The sequence below is a fragment of the Tetrao urogallus genome (genome assembly GCF_951394365.1).
Source record: "Tetrao urogallus genome assembly, chromosome: 3".
In the NCBI taxonomy this organism is placed as follows: domain Eukaryota; kingdom Metazoa; phylum Chordata; class Aves; order Galliformes; family Phasianidae; genus Tetrao; species Tetrao urogallus.
In genome coordinates, this window is record NC_136815.1 from 90350531 (window position 1) to 90370016 (window position 19486).

At 40.5% G+C, this 19486-nt stretch overlaps 1 protein-coding gene across 1 annotated transcript in view; it reads right to left on the reverse strand.

Annotated features, from left to right (window-relative positions):
• Positions 1-19486, reverse strand: part of RECK (reversion inducing cysteine rich protein with kazal motifs) — a gene marked incomplete at both ends in the record, with an annotated part of 63070 nt that overhangs the window by 35744 nt on the left and 7840 nt on the right. The window contains 3 exons of the mRNA XM_079533684.1: positions 1946-2031; positions 9646-9682; positions 13117-13191. Coding sequence (XP_079389810.1) covers positions 1946-2031; positions 9646-9682; positions 13117-13191 — 198 coding nt within the window. The remainder of the gene's footprint in view (positions 1-1945; positions 2032-9645; positions 9683-13116; positions 13192-19486) is intronic.

Here is a 19486-nt window from a genome sequence, read left to right on the forward strand (position 1 = left end):
TCTCTGCCTCATGTTGCCAGAGGCCCATCTCGTATGCTGTATCAAAGAAGAGGTGAGGAAAAATCATTGCAGTATTAGCAAAGGAACACCTCATGCTTGCAGTGGATAACTCCTTGTTAAAAGGCACTGAGGCTTCCCTCTGCTGGCCTGACAGGGTGCCTGGAGTCATCTGCTGCTTCCTGGGAGCCAAGATCTGGGACACTGCCAAGAGAGTGCCACAGCTTGTCATCAGAACAGACTGCTATCCACTACTGCTCTTTCATGCCACACAAATGACAATGGAATCCAAAACGGGCAGAATCAAAGAAAACGTGGCTTGCACCAGAAACAGTGTTGCCAACAGGAGCAATCTAAATAGGACAAGCTCTCCAGACTCTCTGGGGACCAGAAGAATGGTGAGTTCTCCAGCATGTACTGGAGTATTTTCAGGGAGGCCCTCCAATTCCCTGCCCGGGTGGGTTTCCATGACAGCGCATTGGGTACTACACAACATTACTTAAGGGCACTGCCTACCTGCACGTCGTGACTGAGAGATCTCATAGAGCAGGGCTGAGACAGTTTTGTTTGGAAACCATTATCCACGGGGAGCTGTATGCTACCAGCAAAATACCTGGGGTTGGTTCCACTCTTGGCTGTATGACTTCCTGAGCCTTACAGAACTAAATAAAATATATTTGTTTGATGATTCTTCTTCTTCTTTTTTTTTTTTTAATAGTGATACCAGCACTGAATTACATGACTGAATGTTATTCTTTTAACTCAGGTAAGTGAGTAAAAAGCTATGAGAAGTGATAACTCCTTAAAACAATTTGGTGAAACCACCACTTAGCAATTTGTCACTACAAGAACTATTGTCTAGAACTGCCTCCCTGTCTTGATTTGCCACTAAAAAAAGTAAAAATGCCAAAAAAACCCAAGTAACTACCTAACAGCTGCAGGCTAGCATGTCATAGCAGTAAACATTTTAATGCAGAAGATCAAGACAGTTGACATACACCAAAATTCAGCTTCTTACTGAATCCCAATGCAATTCCGGCACAAAACTGTTACGATTAATAATTAATGGTACTTTTCCTAAGTGTTGGCGATCTTAAAGATCGCGCTCAGGTCAAAACGTACTGGTAGGCATTAAACATTAATTTGTTACCACCTACACCACCAAAAGGAAAGATGTCAATTGTTATCTATTTCCTTCCTCTAATAATTTCTAGATCATATGTAAAAAATAACAAAGCCTTCAAATTTATAAATATCAGGTCTCAGTATGAGAAAAAACATGGTTTACGTCATGGATCTAAACACTTTCTGATCCATCTGATTACAATGAATTGAATCAAAATCAAATGATTGCCTTCCACCACCTCCCCAGTGCTAAGAGATGGCCATGAATACTGAGTATGTCAGACAACAAATAACAGGTCTTGTAAACTAGAAACCTCTCCTGGAGTGTAGCTGCATACTTTCTTACACATGTACATGCAACACAATACTCATGAGAACAGCAAATTCTCTCTGTGGAAATGCTAACAAGAAAGGTCTTCAAACTTCAGGGTCATGAAGTCTTGGCAAGCACCCAGAAGCTTAGTCCTCCAGAGTGGCTGAAAACACACACACAAAAAAACTCCACAAAACCACCACCACCCACAACAAAAAGAAAGAAAGAAACTGCATTTTAACTAGGTTTTCATCTCGTCAGAATTTAAATGTTGCTTTTTTTTTGTTGAAAACTCTAAGAATGTAAATTCCCTGTTTTAATTCTTGAAATTTGGTTGGTGACGTTTTATTACCCTAGCATATATTCTAATTTGTAAGAAATCTGTGCGATAGTTTAAGTTTCATATTAAAAATTCATTAAGCCTGTAAATCACAAACAGTAACATGAGTGAATTCAATGCTGAGTCATTTGACATTAATAATGGACCAAAAAATAGCAAGAAAGTCTTACCTGTTTACATGCTTGCCGACATTCCACAGCAATAGCTAGCTCACAGCAACCTAAACCAACCCAACCATCAGACTTCTTCAGAACTCCTTTAAAAATAAAATTACAGTACATATTACAGTAGCAAGAGAACCTGTGCTATTTTTCCTTCCCTCACCATAAGTAGGTTACTTTCCATGTATGACAGTCCTGTTTTTGCTCAAGAAGTCTGCCTATAGATTATATTTTAGTTAGAATTTATTAAGTGATTCCAAACTAACTTTAAGCAAGAAAAGAAAAGCAAGTCCATGTACTTAATAAATTTAGAATTTGTCAAATAGGTAAGTTCTACACACTGACTTTACAGGTCTTTTATCCAAACCATTTTATGTATTTACTGGAAATAGCAGTATGTTCTTATCTAATATGAAGTATAAGCCGACAGAAACCAAAAGAAAAAAAAATGTTAGAAAAGAAGCAAAACTGCATGTTCTGATACATCCTCTTACTGGCTTCAATAGCACTACACTTTTCTATAATTCTCCACTTCTTAACACAGAATATCATTCTTACTTTTTCTTCAAGCTTTGTCTGTAGTTTCTCTACCTTAATAACGTACTTTAATATTCACAAATGCCTTCAACATTTTCCGTCTTCTATCTTTTTCTATTTAATTTGCTACTCTCATTTTCTACACTTTTCAGGGAATTACACAGTAAAGAGAATTCTGCAATAAGTAAATTTATAAAGAAAAATCAAAATCTTCAGCTAAATGAACATTTTCCAGAATTTTTTTTTTCATGCAAATTACAACATCAACACTTGGCATAAGCACGGTAGCAGAACTGTGTATCTGAGTGGAAAGGAACAGGAGGCAAAGGTGAAGAACAGCCTGACTGCAGTGAGCTTGAAGAGGCACTACATCTGTCTGTGCCAGCCCGTGTCGATGCACAGCAGACCAGTGCCTTGATCATCATTTTGAAGACTGATTTCTCTTTACCTCTGCTCAGTGTTTTAGCTCAACTGTCCAATTCAGCTGAGCTGAAAGCAGAAGCAAAGGCCACAAATAACAGCAGAATCAGGTCACCCTACTCTCCCACAAATGGGGTGAAGATTTGATTTTTCAGAGACTGAGAATCATTCTGAAATGTGTTTAGGAGATTACTGTTGTGGTACACATCAACAGTTTGGAAACAGCATTCAGAAATTCTGAGTTGATGCATTGTTTTAAACTAATCCCAAAAGCAACTGCGTGTCTACACTTAAGTAATGCAGATACATTTAACAACACATCTGTTAATTACTCTCTACAATGCACTTCAGGCATATAAATAACTAGACTGGACTAGATGATCTTAGTGGTCTTTTCCAACCTTAATGATTCTATGATAACATAGCAGCTAGTTGTTTCAGCTCTTTTTTATGTGGAGCTATCATACACAGATTCCCTTTGATCAGAACAATAATTCAGGAGGATTTATACTCCAAGGTTCTTTTAAGGTAAAATAAATAGATAAATAAATAAAATCTAAAAAAAAAAAAAATATCATGTGCAGTATAAAAACAAGTTTTCCAGAAAAATACTTGCAGTAACCACCCCCATGCTGGAGAAGTATGATAAATTAATCTGTACAGCTTTAGTGGCAATGTCACCACTGAATAAATCAACCAGTGAATAATTGCAGCTGAGAAACAAAACAAACCAAAAGACAGAAATAAAAGACCCCACAAGCATTCCTATCTTGTGCAAGACAGAGCCTGTGTGTTTTAGAAACACGTTTCAATGAACTCTGCTAGAAGAATGAAGCAAACTTGCATGCCAAATTAGGAATGCTGGTAAGCTTCAGCCATGGTTACATTTTTCTTGGGAAGTGGCCCTCTACTCATGATATTTCAGCCTATCAAACAAGCTTGTGAAAAAGAAGCTATGGTACATGTCCATAACATACTGCATTGCAATTTTAAAATAGCAACTTTAGCATTTAAACATTAATTTTGTAATCAAGATAATTGAAGTACAAGCATTTCTTAACAAAAAATGCACCTTCAGTGCACAATTAATTGACTTAAGATCATATTTCTTAAGGGTGTCCAACATTCTGGCTACATTCAGTGAAATGCAATTGCCTTGGGCTGTGTATATGTAGGTCACTCCAAAAGTAATTTCTCCTATTTATTTTCATGGAAACTACAACAGCTAAAACAAGCACAACAATTCTGCTTGATAGAGCATATCCTCAACTGCAAAACACTGTTTTTCAACACAGTCACCACCATCAGCTGTGCATGTTTTCCAAGAGGCTGTATGCCATGCCCATAAAAGTCTGCACCAATGGAGCTGACCCACTGTTACTGATGCCACTGCTGAAATGCACCACGACTGCCTCACTGTGCTCACATCCACTCTCTGATCTCCAAAATTGTTCACTAAACACTGATGAAGTCAACGGATGCCATTTTTTTTCTGCACGGAGGAATTCTGTTCCACGCCTGTGCATCATACACACTTTCAAGTCAGATGTCACTTTGCAGACTGACTCTCTGCTGCTATCTGTCGCACGGCAACAGCAGGTGATTGAATACTGGCAGGAAGGTTCAACCTCCAGTGCCATACCACGGACGTACGCCTCTGAGAAACACCATGGGCCAAAATAATAAAACAGGAGGCATTACTTTTAGAGCTGCCCTCATATAAATATAAGTAACATTTTAATTACTAATATCTTTATTAGAACATTTTTAAAAAGCAGCAAAACCATGGAACAAGTAAGATAGCTGACCCCGTTTTTGCGAAACCAAAGCACCAGGCCAGTTTGATGGAAGGGCCTGCAGTTCTTCGGGCATTCTCAAGGTGCTCATCTGAGTTTTTTGAAGAAATTTTACTCTTTTTGCACTTCATCCTTGACAACAGTAGTTCATAAATGTGTGTACTGCCAAAAAGCGATTACGCAAATAAGGCATGATTGGGAAGCAAGGGATACTTTTCTCTGCTAAGAGAATTCTTACTAAAGTCTAGTAAAAAGACATGATCAAATTTTTCAGCTGAATATCCAACTGCAACTCTGTACATTCCATTTGAAAACTCACAGGTCATGTATTTATGTTGACTGAAAATGGAGTTGCAAGCAAACTGATAATTTTTTCTTTTTTTGCAATCTTGAAACTCCATTCTCAAATTCCTTTATGAAAATGGAAAGCAAGGCTACATATTTTTCACTATTCCCAGGACTGCATTTAGCCAGTGTATCAAAATCCATACAACTACATGCTGTACAACGCATGTCAAAGATCTCCTTTCAATGAAGTTTCCAGGAGCCACACAACATTACTGAGATGAATAAAAAGACAAACATTTTTCTTCCTTATTAAAAATGTTCTATTATAGCATCCACAAGAGCATTCAAGTCAGAATCAAAGATAGAATATTGCTCAAATGTGAAGACTTAGAATATGGTTTCTGATGTATGTATTTTATGATGAAAGCAACCGTGTACACATTGAAAATTTAAAAGAAACTTGATCACAGTGGTTCACAGGAAACAAAAGGAAAGAATAAAAAGGAAGATGGAAAAAGGAGAAACCGAAAAACAACTAGGCTCATCATAGTTTTCATGTGGAATAACAAAGATCAAGTCAGCATTTTGCTGTCTCTGGAGAAGTCTTCTACCGTCTGCTTACAGAAAATGAGAAAGTTTAAAATCAGAGCATAGTTACCATCTAGAATTATAGGTTGCTGACCCACCCCCATTGCCCTCCCACTTGCAAGTAGTTCCTTCAATAGTATAATGCATGCAGAATAAGAAAGAAATTTTAATTTCCTATTGAAATGCCAAGTAATTCACATACTGTAGGTCTATTATTTTTCATAAACAAACATCAACAGACTCACAGTTTTTAAAAAATCCTCCATTAAAACGCTAATTAGTATTCACCTTCAGAAAATATATTTTTCTTAAACTTCTTTTCTTAAACTTCTGCTTCTAAACATTTTGAATTTTAATAAACTGTTTTGATTCTAACATTCTAAACTGTTTTGAAGCTAGTAATACTGCATTGGCAAGGACAATAACATACAACATAGTTTTGTTTTTTGAGGATGAGCCATAAAAGAAAGTGAATACAACACGGTTGTGGTTTAATCTGGCAGGTGGCTGAGCACCACACATTTGCTCCCTTCTCTCCTTCCTAGTGGGATGGGGGAGAGAATCAAACAAACAAACAAACAAACAAAAAAAACCCCACAGAACTCCTGGGTTGAGATAAAACTGTTTACTAAGATAGAGAAAAGGAAAAGGATGATAGTTATTACTATGCATATAGTATTCATATACACTTGAATGCATATAAGAAGTGAGGCACAAGAATTGCTCACCATCCCCTGACCGAAACCCAGTTAGCCCCCCAGGCAGTGGAAGAAAGGAAAATGAAATCCCACCCTCTTCAAAATTCCTTTTGTATGATGTCATATGGTATGGAATATCCCTCTGGCTAGCTTCAGACAGCTATCCTAATTCTCTCCCCCCCAGCTCCTGCTTTGCACAAACTATAAACATCAGTGTGTTACTGACACTGTTTTTCTCCTAGAACTAAAACGTAAGCATTATAACAGAAACTCTGAAGAAAAAATGCATCCCAGCTGAAACTAAGACAATGTCCACTCCTTATACCATACCACTTAACACCATGCCCACAGTTTGTACACATCCTAACTAATTACCATGACCTATCTTCCTTTTTGATATGTACACACTCACATGTTATTGCAGTCTATGGGCCATTCATGTGCAATGGTTCTCGGTACTCATTCCATTCATAACTTCAAGTTCCATCTGTCAAAACAGTCCTTCAGTGCAGGAGACTGACAGAAATACTTCACCCTTACGTTGCCAGTCCATATCTACCTTGCCCACTTCAATCCCAGCAGCTCAATCTACCTACTGGTTGTTTTGATATTCTTCAGTGGCATGGCTCTTTGGTACGTGGTCGCCTACGTGACCTAGCTATACAACTATGTTCTCTACCAGGGCAGCAGCATCTTTCCTCAGGGCAGCAGCCCATATGCATTTGCCTCTGTGCTGACAGTTGTTCTGCTTTCATTGCTATAGGGAATTTGCCACCTCTCAGGAGTCCATGCAGAGGTAGAGCACTGGCCACTTATCTCCTTCAGCAATGCCTAAAGCTAGCTGGATGGCCTTCACTTCTGTAAATTGGTTCAATTCATTTTTTCCTTCAGAAGCTTCTGCAACTGGTCATGTAGGACACTATACAGCAGCCTTCCACTTCCAAAGCTTTTCCACGATGCAACAGAACCCATCACTGAACAGAGCCTATTTCTTCTCATTTTCTGGCAGTTTACTGTGTAGCGGAGCCTCTTCAGCACGTCACCTCATTTTCTGATGATACTCCAAATTCTTTGCCTTTGAGCCAGTCTATAATCAATTCTAAAATGCTGGGATGACTGGGATTCTCAATCCAAGCCCTCTGTGTGATTCATCTACTCCATGTAGCATCAGCTGCATAATGTGTGGAGGGGAATGTCCAGCCCAGCACAGGCAGTGGGGGTGCCAAAAGGAGTTGTGCTTCAGTGCCAACCATTCCCAAAGCTATTTGGACAACCTCATATGCTGCCAACATCTCTTTTTCAGTTGCAGTATAACAGGCCTAAGATCCTCTTTATCCTCGACTCCAAAACCCTAGGAGTAAACCTTTAGTCTGCCAGAGGCTCCAAGTGTGACCATTCTCCCTGTCTGCAATGTACAGCACCTTTTTTATACCTTGTGCTGTCTAGCCCAAGGACTACTGCATGAGCTATCTCAAGTTTAATTTATTCAAAGGCTTGGTGTTCCTCAGGACCCTCTGTTAAAGCGGTTTTCTTCTGCGTCACTTGATGGTCAGGGTTTATAATCAGACTGTAATCCAGCATATGCATTCTCCAGAAGCCCACGACACCTCAGAAAGATTCTGTTTTCTTTTTGTAAGCTGGTGGAGACATAGCAGTTATTTTATTGATCACATCCACTGTAATTTGACAACATCCATCTTGCCATGTTATTCCTAGGAACTAAATCGATCTCCTGTGAAGGTCCCTTGACCTTACTATGCTTTATGCAAAACTAGCTTTTAGAAGGATTTGAATTATTTTCTTCCCATTCTCAAAAAAGCTGCCCAACATGAGGACATCATCAATGTAGAGATCAACTATCTGATCTATCAACACTCCTTCCCATTTTCTATCATCTGTAAACATGCTGAGGGTGCATGCTGTATCATCATTAATGAAAATGTTTAACAGGACTAGAACTAGTACTGACCCCTCCGTTACTGGCCTCCAGATAGACTTTGTACCACTGATAATAAACCTTTGAGCCAGTTTTCTATCCATCTTCACTCCACTTATCTAATCCATGCTTTACCAGTTAGTCTACGAAGATGTTATAAAAAAAAGAGAACAGGGTACATCACTACTGAGGAAGGAGCTTCTCCCTATAAATCCTACCATATAGAAGCTGAAGAGGCCTCACATCAGTCCAGACAGACCAGAAAGACAATTAGCAAGTGGTTCATAAAAAAAACAACACAACAAAATGTTTTGTTTTCTTGCTTACACAAACCTAAATTTCAAACTAAAATGTACGCTGCTTACATAGAATAAAACCATTACTCATACTCATTTGTATGTAGCTCTTAAGCTACAATGATGTTTAGGCATTATAATACCACAGACTCACAGAATATCCTGCATTGGAAAGGATCCACAAGGATTGTGTCCAACTCATTGCTCCACACAAGACAACCCATAATTCAAACTGTATTTCTGAGAACATTTTCTACATCCTTCTTTAACTCTGGCAGGCTTAGGACTGTGATCACTGCCCTGGGGATCTTGTTCCAATGTGCTCAGCCACCCCTTGGTGAAGAACTTTTACTTGACCCACTCTGACCCTCCCCTCATGCATCTTCCATGCCATTCCCTTGGGCTCTGTCACTGTCACCAGAGAAGAGATCGGTGCCTGCCCCTCCTCTTCTCTTGTGATTGAGACGCAGGTAGTCACGAGGTCTCCCCCTGGTCTCTTTTTCTCTGGACTGAACAAACTGAGTGACTTCAGCTGCTCCTCATATGCCCTGCCATCCAGATGCTTCATCATCTTCATAACAGTCCTCTGCATGCTCTCTAATAGTTCTATGTTCTCCTTATCTTGTGTCCCTCAAATTACTGACAGTACTCAAGGTGAGGCCACACCAGTAGCAACCAAAAAGTTAAAAGTTTTTAGGTGAGAGATAACTACTACAGCTCCTTAAGAAACTACATATTTCACCACTTTCACTTATAGTAAGGCAGCAAATCTCTCTGCATGTGGCTTAGGTTTGCCTCTGAAACAGTGGCAGAAATCTGTATAGATCTAAAACTGAAAGTATATTCAAATTAAAAATAATTGAAAGCCTTTAAAGGAAAGGAATTCTCTGATATTTCCTGGATGGGTCACAGAAAATCACAAAAACTTATTCAATATTTTCTAACTAGGAAAAGAAAAGAAGCGTTTTAAGAAGATGCTCAGGTAACCCAGTGTAGACTAAAAGAAACTAGAATGAAAGCATAGTTTGTAACAGAAGCCTAATGAAACTTAAACCATCATGAAACCTACAGATGCAAGTAGCAGTCAGAACACTGAAATGCACATTTAGGGAAAAGCACCACAACAGAATAATAAACTAGTATTTCTTACCTGGCAAAGAAGAATTTATACAACCCCAAACTTCTCCCTGAAAATTAAAATGTAAAAAAGCAATAAACAATCTACAGAATAAAAGTGTTTTTAACATACACAAAACAGTATTTTCAGTCACTTTGCTTTGTATTCTAAAAGAGTTATTCCAATGGAATATTTGTCTACACTGTCTTCTAAGAAGAAGTTACATGAGCTGTGCACCACTCACTTGCTTTGAAAAGAAGGTTGTCATCTCCAGAGAATCTAATCAACAGCAGCATATTTGTAGGAGAACATACCGTTATTATCTCACCTATGCTAGACAGTCAGCTTTTCCCACCAGTATTTAGAGAACACAATAGTCACTGTTTTAAAAGAGAAAAGTTTATCTAGGACCAAGACCTGTTGAGAAGCTTGTTACCCTAGCACTCCTTTCCACTACGTTTTTTTCTTTTTTTTTCCCTCTAAACAACAACAAAACCAAACCATACTAAAAAAAAAAGCAACCCAACAAATGATCAGAGGTTTTAAGATACCCCGGATACAGGCAGCTTCATGGAAAAACAGATGTATGGAAGAGAGCTGTAAAAGTTAAGCTTACTAACAGGAAAGGTTAAAATACAGATCTGTTGGGTTTCCCCACAACCCAAAGGGAAAAAAAAAAAGATACAGATTTCTTTGTCCTCATCTCCCTCATTACTGGTGTTAGCAAGACTACTGGCTGAAATGATCATGGGGAATTTTTTACTGTAGGGCTTGTATAAGAGAACTCTCAGGTAAGATGCCATCTTACCACAGGTAGTCAGTACAGAAAGGATTCAACCTAAGGTAAGAATTTAAGTACTCAGCACTGGTGAGGCTGCACCTCGAGTACTGTGTTCAGTTTTGGGCCCCTCACTACACGAAAGACAGTGAGGCCCTGGAGCATGTCCAAAGAAGGGCAATGAAGATGGTGAAGTGCCTGGAGCACAGGTCTTACAGGGAACAGCTGAGGGAACTGGGATTGTTTAGTCTGGAGACGAGGAGGCTCAGGGGAAACCTCATCACTCTCTACAGAAAGGAGGTTGTAGCAAGATGGGCGTAGGCTTCTTCTCCCAGTGACAGAATGAGAGGCAATGGTCTTATGTTGTGCTAGGGGAGGTTCAGGTCAGATATTAGGAAAACTTCCCTGGAAGAGTGCTCAAGCATTGAAACAGGCTGTCCAGGGACGTGGTGGAGTCACTGTCCCTGGAAGTTTTCAAGAAAAGACAAGATGTGGCACTGAGGGACATCATTTAGTGGGCCTGGTGTTGACAGGCTGACAGTTGGACTAGATGATCCTAGAGGTCTTTTTCAACTTTAATGATTCTGTGGTAATTTCCACTGTCAGAAGGAAGTACATTACAGTGGGTGTGCTGTATTAAAACGCTGAAGAGATAAAAGGTATGCAATTTCCCATATACTATATGTATGATGGTTAATGTCCAACAACTGAAATCTTACCTTACTTAGACAACATGATTTTATTGCATTCTAATTAAAAATGACACAAATACATACACTCTTCAAAGGTTACGATACACACTCAATAAAATTTACAAATGTCCTGGGATAACAAGGTTTAGGCAGTAGAGGAAGGATTCAATCTAAGGTAAGAACTCAAGTATTCAGCACTGCTGAGGCTGCACCTCAAATACTATGGTCAGTTCTGGGCATGTATTTTAGTGCAATCTAACTGAATTCAAACTTTTTTGAACAAGCACTGGGAAAAGCCTAATAGGTGAAATCAGAAGAAAATTCTGCAGCATTCGAAGGCAAATTAAAAGTCTTAAAGGGGCTTTAAATGACATAATGTTAAATATTCCTGAGGAGAAAAGTTCAATTCAATCACACAAGCAACCTGTACTGTCACGTCATGACTCTGTCATCACAGGAATACTGTCCAAAGATACTGTCAATCTGTATCTAATGTTCAAAAAATATCTCCTCTGTCTGTGGAGTTTCCCACATCAGAGAAGAGGAAAGTCAGCTCAAAAGAAAAACATTAGAGCTGCTGCTTCCTAGTTCTGCTCCTTTGGTTCGACTGATCTCCCTTATTTCATGAAAGAATAGTAGCATCTCATTTTGGTAATTAATGTATCACTTTATATCAGGCAAAGTTCTTATATCACATGAAAGAGTAAAGATAACAATGTCTGTAATCAGTATGCCAGAAAATGGACCAACTGATTACCTTTACAACCTATTTACTTTTCTGTGGAGTGTCACTTGAACACCTTCCCAACAAAGCAGAGTGGTATCTGAACACAGCAAAAACAGCACTAAGATGAACTGTCAACTACTTTATAAATAGAAGTCTTTTAAAATATTACTAGTGTGGCAACATTAATTTAAGCACACACTAGATAGCAAAGCTACCAGTTATAAAGACGGCAATTGGGAGTTTAAAAAAAAAATATTGCATCAGTCACTTTCCCCTTTCCTAATCTCTGTGGTACTGTCTTCTAAAAGTCTACTGCCTACAGATAAATCACATTCCTCCCATCGGGGCACAAATAACGATGAGAAATAGTACCAAAGCAAATGCTACGTACCACTTCGATATGTTTTCCTACCACGATTTTACTCATGCCATCAGATGTCTACAGTTTCCCAAGGTTTTAGAGCTGGGGATCCACAGAAACCAAACCTTGAGAAACATATTTTTGAGGCACAGGAAGAAGGGATCTATAAACAAACACATTATGGGAAGAAGCCTGCAAAATGATAGACTAAGATTTACCACTGCTACTGGATGAAAACAGGATCGATAGCATTTAGAACAAAAATTACAAGAAAGAAATCAAACCTTTTTAAAAACAAACAAATTGAGATATTTTAAGTTGTTCTAGAGTCTTCTCTCTTGGCAGTGTCAGTGCTAGCACTCATCTCTTCATCCATAATATCATTTCCTCCATAGAGATAGGGAACACACACACACATACACACACACACTTAAAATACTGCAGAACTTTTAGGAAACCGTGATCCAACAGAAGCACTTTTTCAGGTTGTCAGAAATGCCTACAGGCCATTCAGAGCAGCTATATGGATGTCCATGCCTCTGTATAACGAAGACCTGACAGCTTTGCCCCATACAAACTGCATCATGCGTTCTTGCATGTAAATCACTGCTTAATTAATTAATTAATTTCTAAATGACAATCACACAGTGCAAATTTTCATAATATCAGATAGTTTTTCATTCCATTTCATAGCTTACATGAACACCAAGTAACACAACAGGCAAGTTTTAAAAAGGAATCCTACTCCTGAGGATCAAATCTCAATTTAAGTACCTTTCTAGCCTTCAAAACAGAGAAAACTCTTGAAAACATAAACCAGCTCAAAACTCAGAAAGAAAATTACTCTGCAAGCTAATTTGAAATTTTGCTTTTGTAAGCAAAACTTTGTTAACATAAGATTAGTGGTTTTTGTTGTTGTTTTAAATTAAAATCTAGCAAGCCTTACCATTGATTCTGGACAATATTCAGGTGCCCGTTGCAGTAAATGTTTTAAACGGGAATCACTCTTAGAAGACAAAATCTGTAAGAAGCAAAACACACAGAAAATGTAACCACACACTGAATATCAATTGATGTCTTCCTCTTTTAGTTTCAGTACTGCCTATCTTTTGAAAACTTCTGCTAATAGTCAGCATGTAAAGAATGCACATTTAAGATTTTCTTTTATATATTTATAGTCCCCCAGATACTTTTATGAAGGAGGGATTTTTACTTTTAGAATTTTCTCCTAGAACTCTTACATCTGGAAGTTTCTACAGAATAGGCAGTGTGAAAAACATGAAGAAATTCTGCTTAACATATCACACAACTCTGTTCACTTAACTGATCTTCTTGCATGACCTCAGGCAACTAACTCCTTCCAGAAGGAAAAAAGAAAAAGCAACTGTTATGGAATAAATGTGAACAAAAGGTAAAGATACTGTTAAAATAAACAAAGGGAATGAACAGTGGAGCAAGATCAAGCATCATCTAATCAAACAGATCATCCAGAAGTTTATGGGACGTGAAAAGCTGGCTACTATCATTGCAAGGCAGCTTACTATCACTTTTGAACAATCATGGCAATTGGACAAGGTTTCTAATGACTGGAAAAAAGAAAATGTAAACTTCATATCCATAAGAAAGGCAACAAAGATAATCTGTGGAAATCAGGCTGCTCACCACACAAAGATTGTGGAGTAAATCCTCCTGGGAGCCACATCAGGAAGCCACCTGAAGTACAAGAAAGGTGACCAGCAACAATCACAACGCTCAGCACAGGCACACACCAACAGCAAAGTAAGCCTGACTGCTTCCATACCAGAAAGACTAATTCAGTAAAGAAGTGAAAAAACAATGTGTTACTTACCCTGACATTAAAAAGGGTTTTGCATGGTCTTTTCCAGTATTTTACAGGAAACTAGTGAAATGTGGATGAGATGCAAGGACTGTGAGGTGGATAACAAACTGCCTGGATGGTCAGCCTCAAAAATTAGTAGCCAGCAGTTCAATTATCTAGGTGCTGGCCACTTAGAAGAGGTGTACAACAGCAGTTACACCAATACCGCTTAATTGCTTTACAGAAATAATCCTCAGACAGTACAAAGATGGTCCTAAACTGAGAGCTGTCGTTGACATACCGAAGAGTGGAGCTGCTACACAGATTGGTTTCAATGAGTAATGAGCTCAATCAACGAAGCAATGAGCTGAAAGGAAACTCAGAAGGTTCCAAAGCAAATACAGAATCTTATAGCTGGAACAGAAAAATCCTATGCAGGCTGGGTGCTCACTAGCTAAAGAGCTTTGCAAAGAAGGGTGTTGAGGTCCTGGTTGATGGCAAGCTGAACATGGCTTAGCAGTGCACCAATGCAGCACTGAAAGATACACCATAGTATTCCTCATTAGCAACAGCATCATCAGTAGGTCATAGACAACCACTTCCTTTCATAAAGGCACTGATGAAGCCATATCTGGACCAATGTAACACCACATCCAGTATTCTGCCACCTCTGTGCAACAAACACACTGATGAACTTCAGAGATTTAAGCAAAAAGTCACAAAGATGCTGGAGTTTATGACATAAAAAGACAAGCTGTTTGCTGATTAGGAGGGGATAAGGTGTATGTATCTGAACTCCTGTCTTCAACTACCTGAAGCTGGATTATAGAAAAGACAGAGCCAGACTGTTCTCAAGAGTTGCACAGTGGAAGGATGAGCTGACCACTTGGGAAGAATATAGAAATGTTGTCAGGCCCTGCAGGGATGCAACGAGGAAGGCTAAAGCCTGCCTGGAATTGAATCTGGCAAAGGATAATAAAAAAGGCTTTTTAAAGTATGTTAACAGTAAAAGGAAGACGAGGGAGAATGTGGCTCCCCTACTAAGTGAGGGGGGTGCTCTGGTAACGGGGGATGCTGAGAAGGCAGAGATACTGAATGCCTTCTTTGTATCTGTCTTCAGTGAAAAAGCTTCCCCTGGGGAATCTCAGACCCCGGAGGTTAGTGAGAGGGTCTGGGGGACGGCAGACTTCCCTTTAGTCAGGGAAGAGGCGATCTGAGAGCGCCCAGGCAACACCGATTTTCATAAATCCATGGGACCCGATGGGATGCATCCACGGGTGCTGAGGGAGCTGGCAGAGGTGATTGCTGAACTGCTCTCTGTCATCTCTGAGAAGTCTTGGAGAATGGGGGAGGTGCCTGAAGACTGGAGGATAGCCAATGTCACTCCGGTCTTCAAAAAGGGCAAGAAGGAAGATCCAGGCAATTATAGGCCAGTCAGCCTCAGCTCTGTCCCTGGAAAGGTGATGGAACAGCTGGTGCTGGATGTCATCTCCAGACAACTGGAAGAAAAGGAGGTTATCAGGAGTAGTCAGCACGGGTTCACCAGGGGGAGGTCGTGCTTGACCAACCTGGTAGCCTTCTATGATGTTGTCTCTGGCTGGGTGGATGGGGGGAGAGCAGTGGATGTAGTCTACCTTGATTTCAGCAAGGCTTTTGATACTGTCCCCCAGGACATCCTTATAGAAAAGCTGAGGAAGTGTGGGATAGATGTGGTGGGTTGAGAACTGGCTGACTGGCAGAGCACAGAGGGTCGCTGTTGGCGGTGCAGAGTCCAGTTGGAGACCTGTAACTAGCGGTGTTCCTCAGGGATCCGTTCTTGTTCAACATCTTCATCAGTGACCTTGATGAGGGGATAGTGGCCACCCTCAGCAAGTTTGCTGATACGAAGTTGGGAGGATTGGCTGACACGCCTGAAGGCTGTGCTACCATTCAGTGAGACCTGGACAGGCTGAGAGCTGGGCAGTAAGAAACCAGCTGAGGTTCAACAGTCTTGCATCTGGGGAGGAATAATTGCATGCACCAGTACAGGCTGGGGGATGAGCTGCTGGAGGGGAGCTCTGCGGAGAGGGACCTGGGTGTCCTGGTGGACGACAGGTCGGCCGTGAGCCAGCAGTGTGCCCTTGTGGCCAAGAGGGCCAATGGCATCCTGGGGTGCATTAAAAAGAGCGTGGGCAGCAGGTCGAGGGAGGTGATCCTCCCCCTCTACTCTGCCCTGGTGAGGCCTCATCTGGAGCACTGTGTCCAGTTCTGGGCTCCCCAGTACAAAAAGGACAGGGATCTCTTGGAAAGAGTCCAGTGGAGGGCCACAAAGATGGCGAGGGGCCTGGAGCATCTCCCTGTGGAGAAAGGCTGAGTGCACTGGGTCTGTTCAGCCTTGAGAAAAGGAGACTGAGAGGGGACCTGATCCAGGCCTATAAATATCTAAGGTGTGGGGGGCAGAACAGCGAGGCCGGACTCATTTCAGCAGCGTGGAGACGGGACGAAGGGAAATGGCCAGAAACTGCGGCATAGGAAGTTCTGCACAAATGTGCACAAGAACTTCTTTAGGTGAGGTGACGGAGCGCTGGAACAGGCTGCCCAGGGAGGCTGTGGAGTCTCCTTCTCTGGAGATGTTCAAGACTTGCCTGGACACTGACTTGTGCGACCTGCTGTAGGGAACCTGCTTTGGCAGGGGGTTGGACTCGATGACCTCTGGAGCTCCCTTCCAACCCTTACAATTCTGTGATAACAACAGTTGCTGGTTTCAGAAAAGATAGCAAGGAAAGAACTGCAGTAGTGTTAGGGGTCTTTCAGGGTCATAGGTGAATAAAATAGTTCAGATGTGAAGGGATTTCAGAAAATAATTTATTCCCACCTTCAGCTCAGAGCAGGGTTACCTCTGATGTCAGACCACGCTGCTCAGTCAGATCTTGAAAACACACAAGGGCAAAGAATGCACAGACATTCTTCTGTCCTTACAGTGGAGAAGTTTTACTTCATAACCAGTTAGAATTCTTTGCTTTCAATCTATGCCTGTTCTCTCAGCCTCCCACTAGGGACTACTGTGAAGAGCCTGGCTCTACATCCTGAACCATGTTTTACAGGTATCAAAAGGCTGCTGATGTACTCCTTCCTCCCCTGCTAAAACCAGTTACCTCAGCTTCCCCACACATGGCATCTGCTCCTGATCATTCAGTGATCAGGCACTGATCATCTCAGTGCACCTTTCTCCAGTTAACTGATGTCTTCCTTGTAACAGTGCGGCCCAAAACTGGATGCTGTATTCTAGATATGGTGTAACAAATTCTGGAAACAATCATTTCTCTAGAAGTGCTGTCTGTGCTCCTGTTAAAATATCCCAGGCTATCCTCTTTTCTGCCAAGGCACAGTGGCTCTCATTCAGCTTGCTGTCAGTATACTAACACCGCTGGATCCTTTCCAACAAACCTGCTCTCCAGTAAATCAACCTCCAACCTGTATTGCTGTAAGTAATTATTTCCAGGTGCAGGACTTTGCATTTGTCCTTGCTGAGCTTCATAGGCTTCTTGTTGGCCAATTCCTTCCAACAGTCCAGACTGCTCTGGATGGTAGTTTTGCCTTTGAGATCATAAACTTTTCTTGCCAGTTAGGTATCAACTGAGAACTCAACAAGAGTGAATCAACTGGCTCCTCCATGTCATTAATAAAGATGATAAACAGGACAGGTCCCAGTACAGATCCCTTTGGTATTCCACTTCTTATTGCCCTGCAGATAAAGTATGACCTATTAACTTCTCTTCTCTGAACCCAATTATTCAAACAATTTTTCAGTCATCTACCTATCCATCCATCAAAGCCATAATATGCTAAAATGGACACAAAAATATTGAGTGTTGAAATCCTTACAGTCAATGAAAATTTTATTATCAACAGCAATGAAGTCTGTCAGGCATGACTTTACCCTTCACATGATCAGAAATGTGTTCCAGGACTCCCTCTATAATCTCTCCAGAGATTTAAGGAAAGATGGATGGTTTTCTGGTTTGGAAAGAGTAGTTCAGCTTTTTTTTTTTTTTTTCTTTTTTGCTCCAGATATTTTTTTTTTCCTTCTTCCTGGAGTGCAGTAATGGAGGAGGAAAAGACAGGTAAACAATGTAGCCTTCTCCAGTTACTAGGGACATCTCCTGAATTCCACCTTTCAAAGATGATAGCCTGCATCTGAGAGAGCTGGATGGTGTCACTGCAAGGTCACATGTGCTATCTGGACTACTACCTACAGCAGGTAGGACTTTCTGCTGCCCTGACACCTTTTGCAAGTCTCAGTTGCAGCTGAGATCTTGTCTTTCCTATTATAGCCCCGACGTGCCTCTGCAAAACTTCTTGATTCTTCCTCCATAACCTTCCTCTGCTTTAATGTTCTCTATACTTCGTACTGCCTTTCTGCACTGTAGCTAATTTGACTTTTTTTTTTTTTAATTAAGCTAGGCTCCTGAAACATCTACTTGTCTTCCTGAGGACTGAGATGGACTGCTCTTATCCTGCAAGGGGGACAGAAACCTCTGAACTGATACAGAGATGAATACAGTCAGGAAAAGCATCACTGCAAAACTTCCCATTCATAAGCTTAGGAAGAAAGGTTAGCTAAAGAAAGGCAAGCCCACATTTCTTTCTACACTATCTAAGAGACAGAATCAAATAATCACTAAAAGGAGAAAATATTGTAATGAAGCTTTTAATAGTGCTTACTAAGAATTAAAAAAAAAATAGATGTTGAGATGTTGATGTTAGTTAGTAGGAAAAAAAACAAAAAACAAAAACCAAACTAACCTGTAACCTGAGTTTTCCTTCTTTAGTGGTGAGTGCAGCCATAAAGGCGATGTGGGTAAAATGGGAAAAAAACTTATGGAAAATCTGCTAAAACATTGGCAGAAGAACATGTCTGCCACTCTGGGAACAAGGCCTGTGAACTCAGAGCATCCACAAGAAACTCAGGTGACATCTTTGAAGTGCAGAACCACAGACACCCTGAATATACATACCACCAGGAAAGACAAAAACAAGCAACTGTAACAGCAGCCTATTAGCTGGAAAGGAGAGAAACAGCATCCAGAACCAGGGAAACATTCTCATAAAGTAGGAATCAGCTACTGGCTGTTCTAGCTGAAAGAAAAGATAAAATAGTCTGAGAAAAGTAAAATTTTGTCTGAGAGAAGAAAGTGGCACAATCTATTGTCTGTCTCTGAAAAAAACAGAAATTAGCAGCATCTGTTGGCTACTTCTAAGTGGTGTCACACTATGTCCTCTTAAGCCCTGACACCAAAGACTTAAACATTCAAAGCATTCAAAGAACAGACCTCCTGGCGTCACAGACAGATTATGCTTTGTGTACCTCAGCATCAGTACCACACCTGGGCAAACAGAAAGACCCCATGCAAGAATCCCTTGACTGACAAATGCAGGTGCTAGGTTTAATACGTATGAAATTCTGGGAATAAACAGGAACTTCATGGAAATTTTATGAATATTCACATTAGATGTA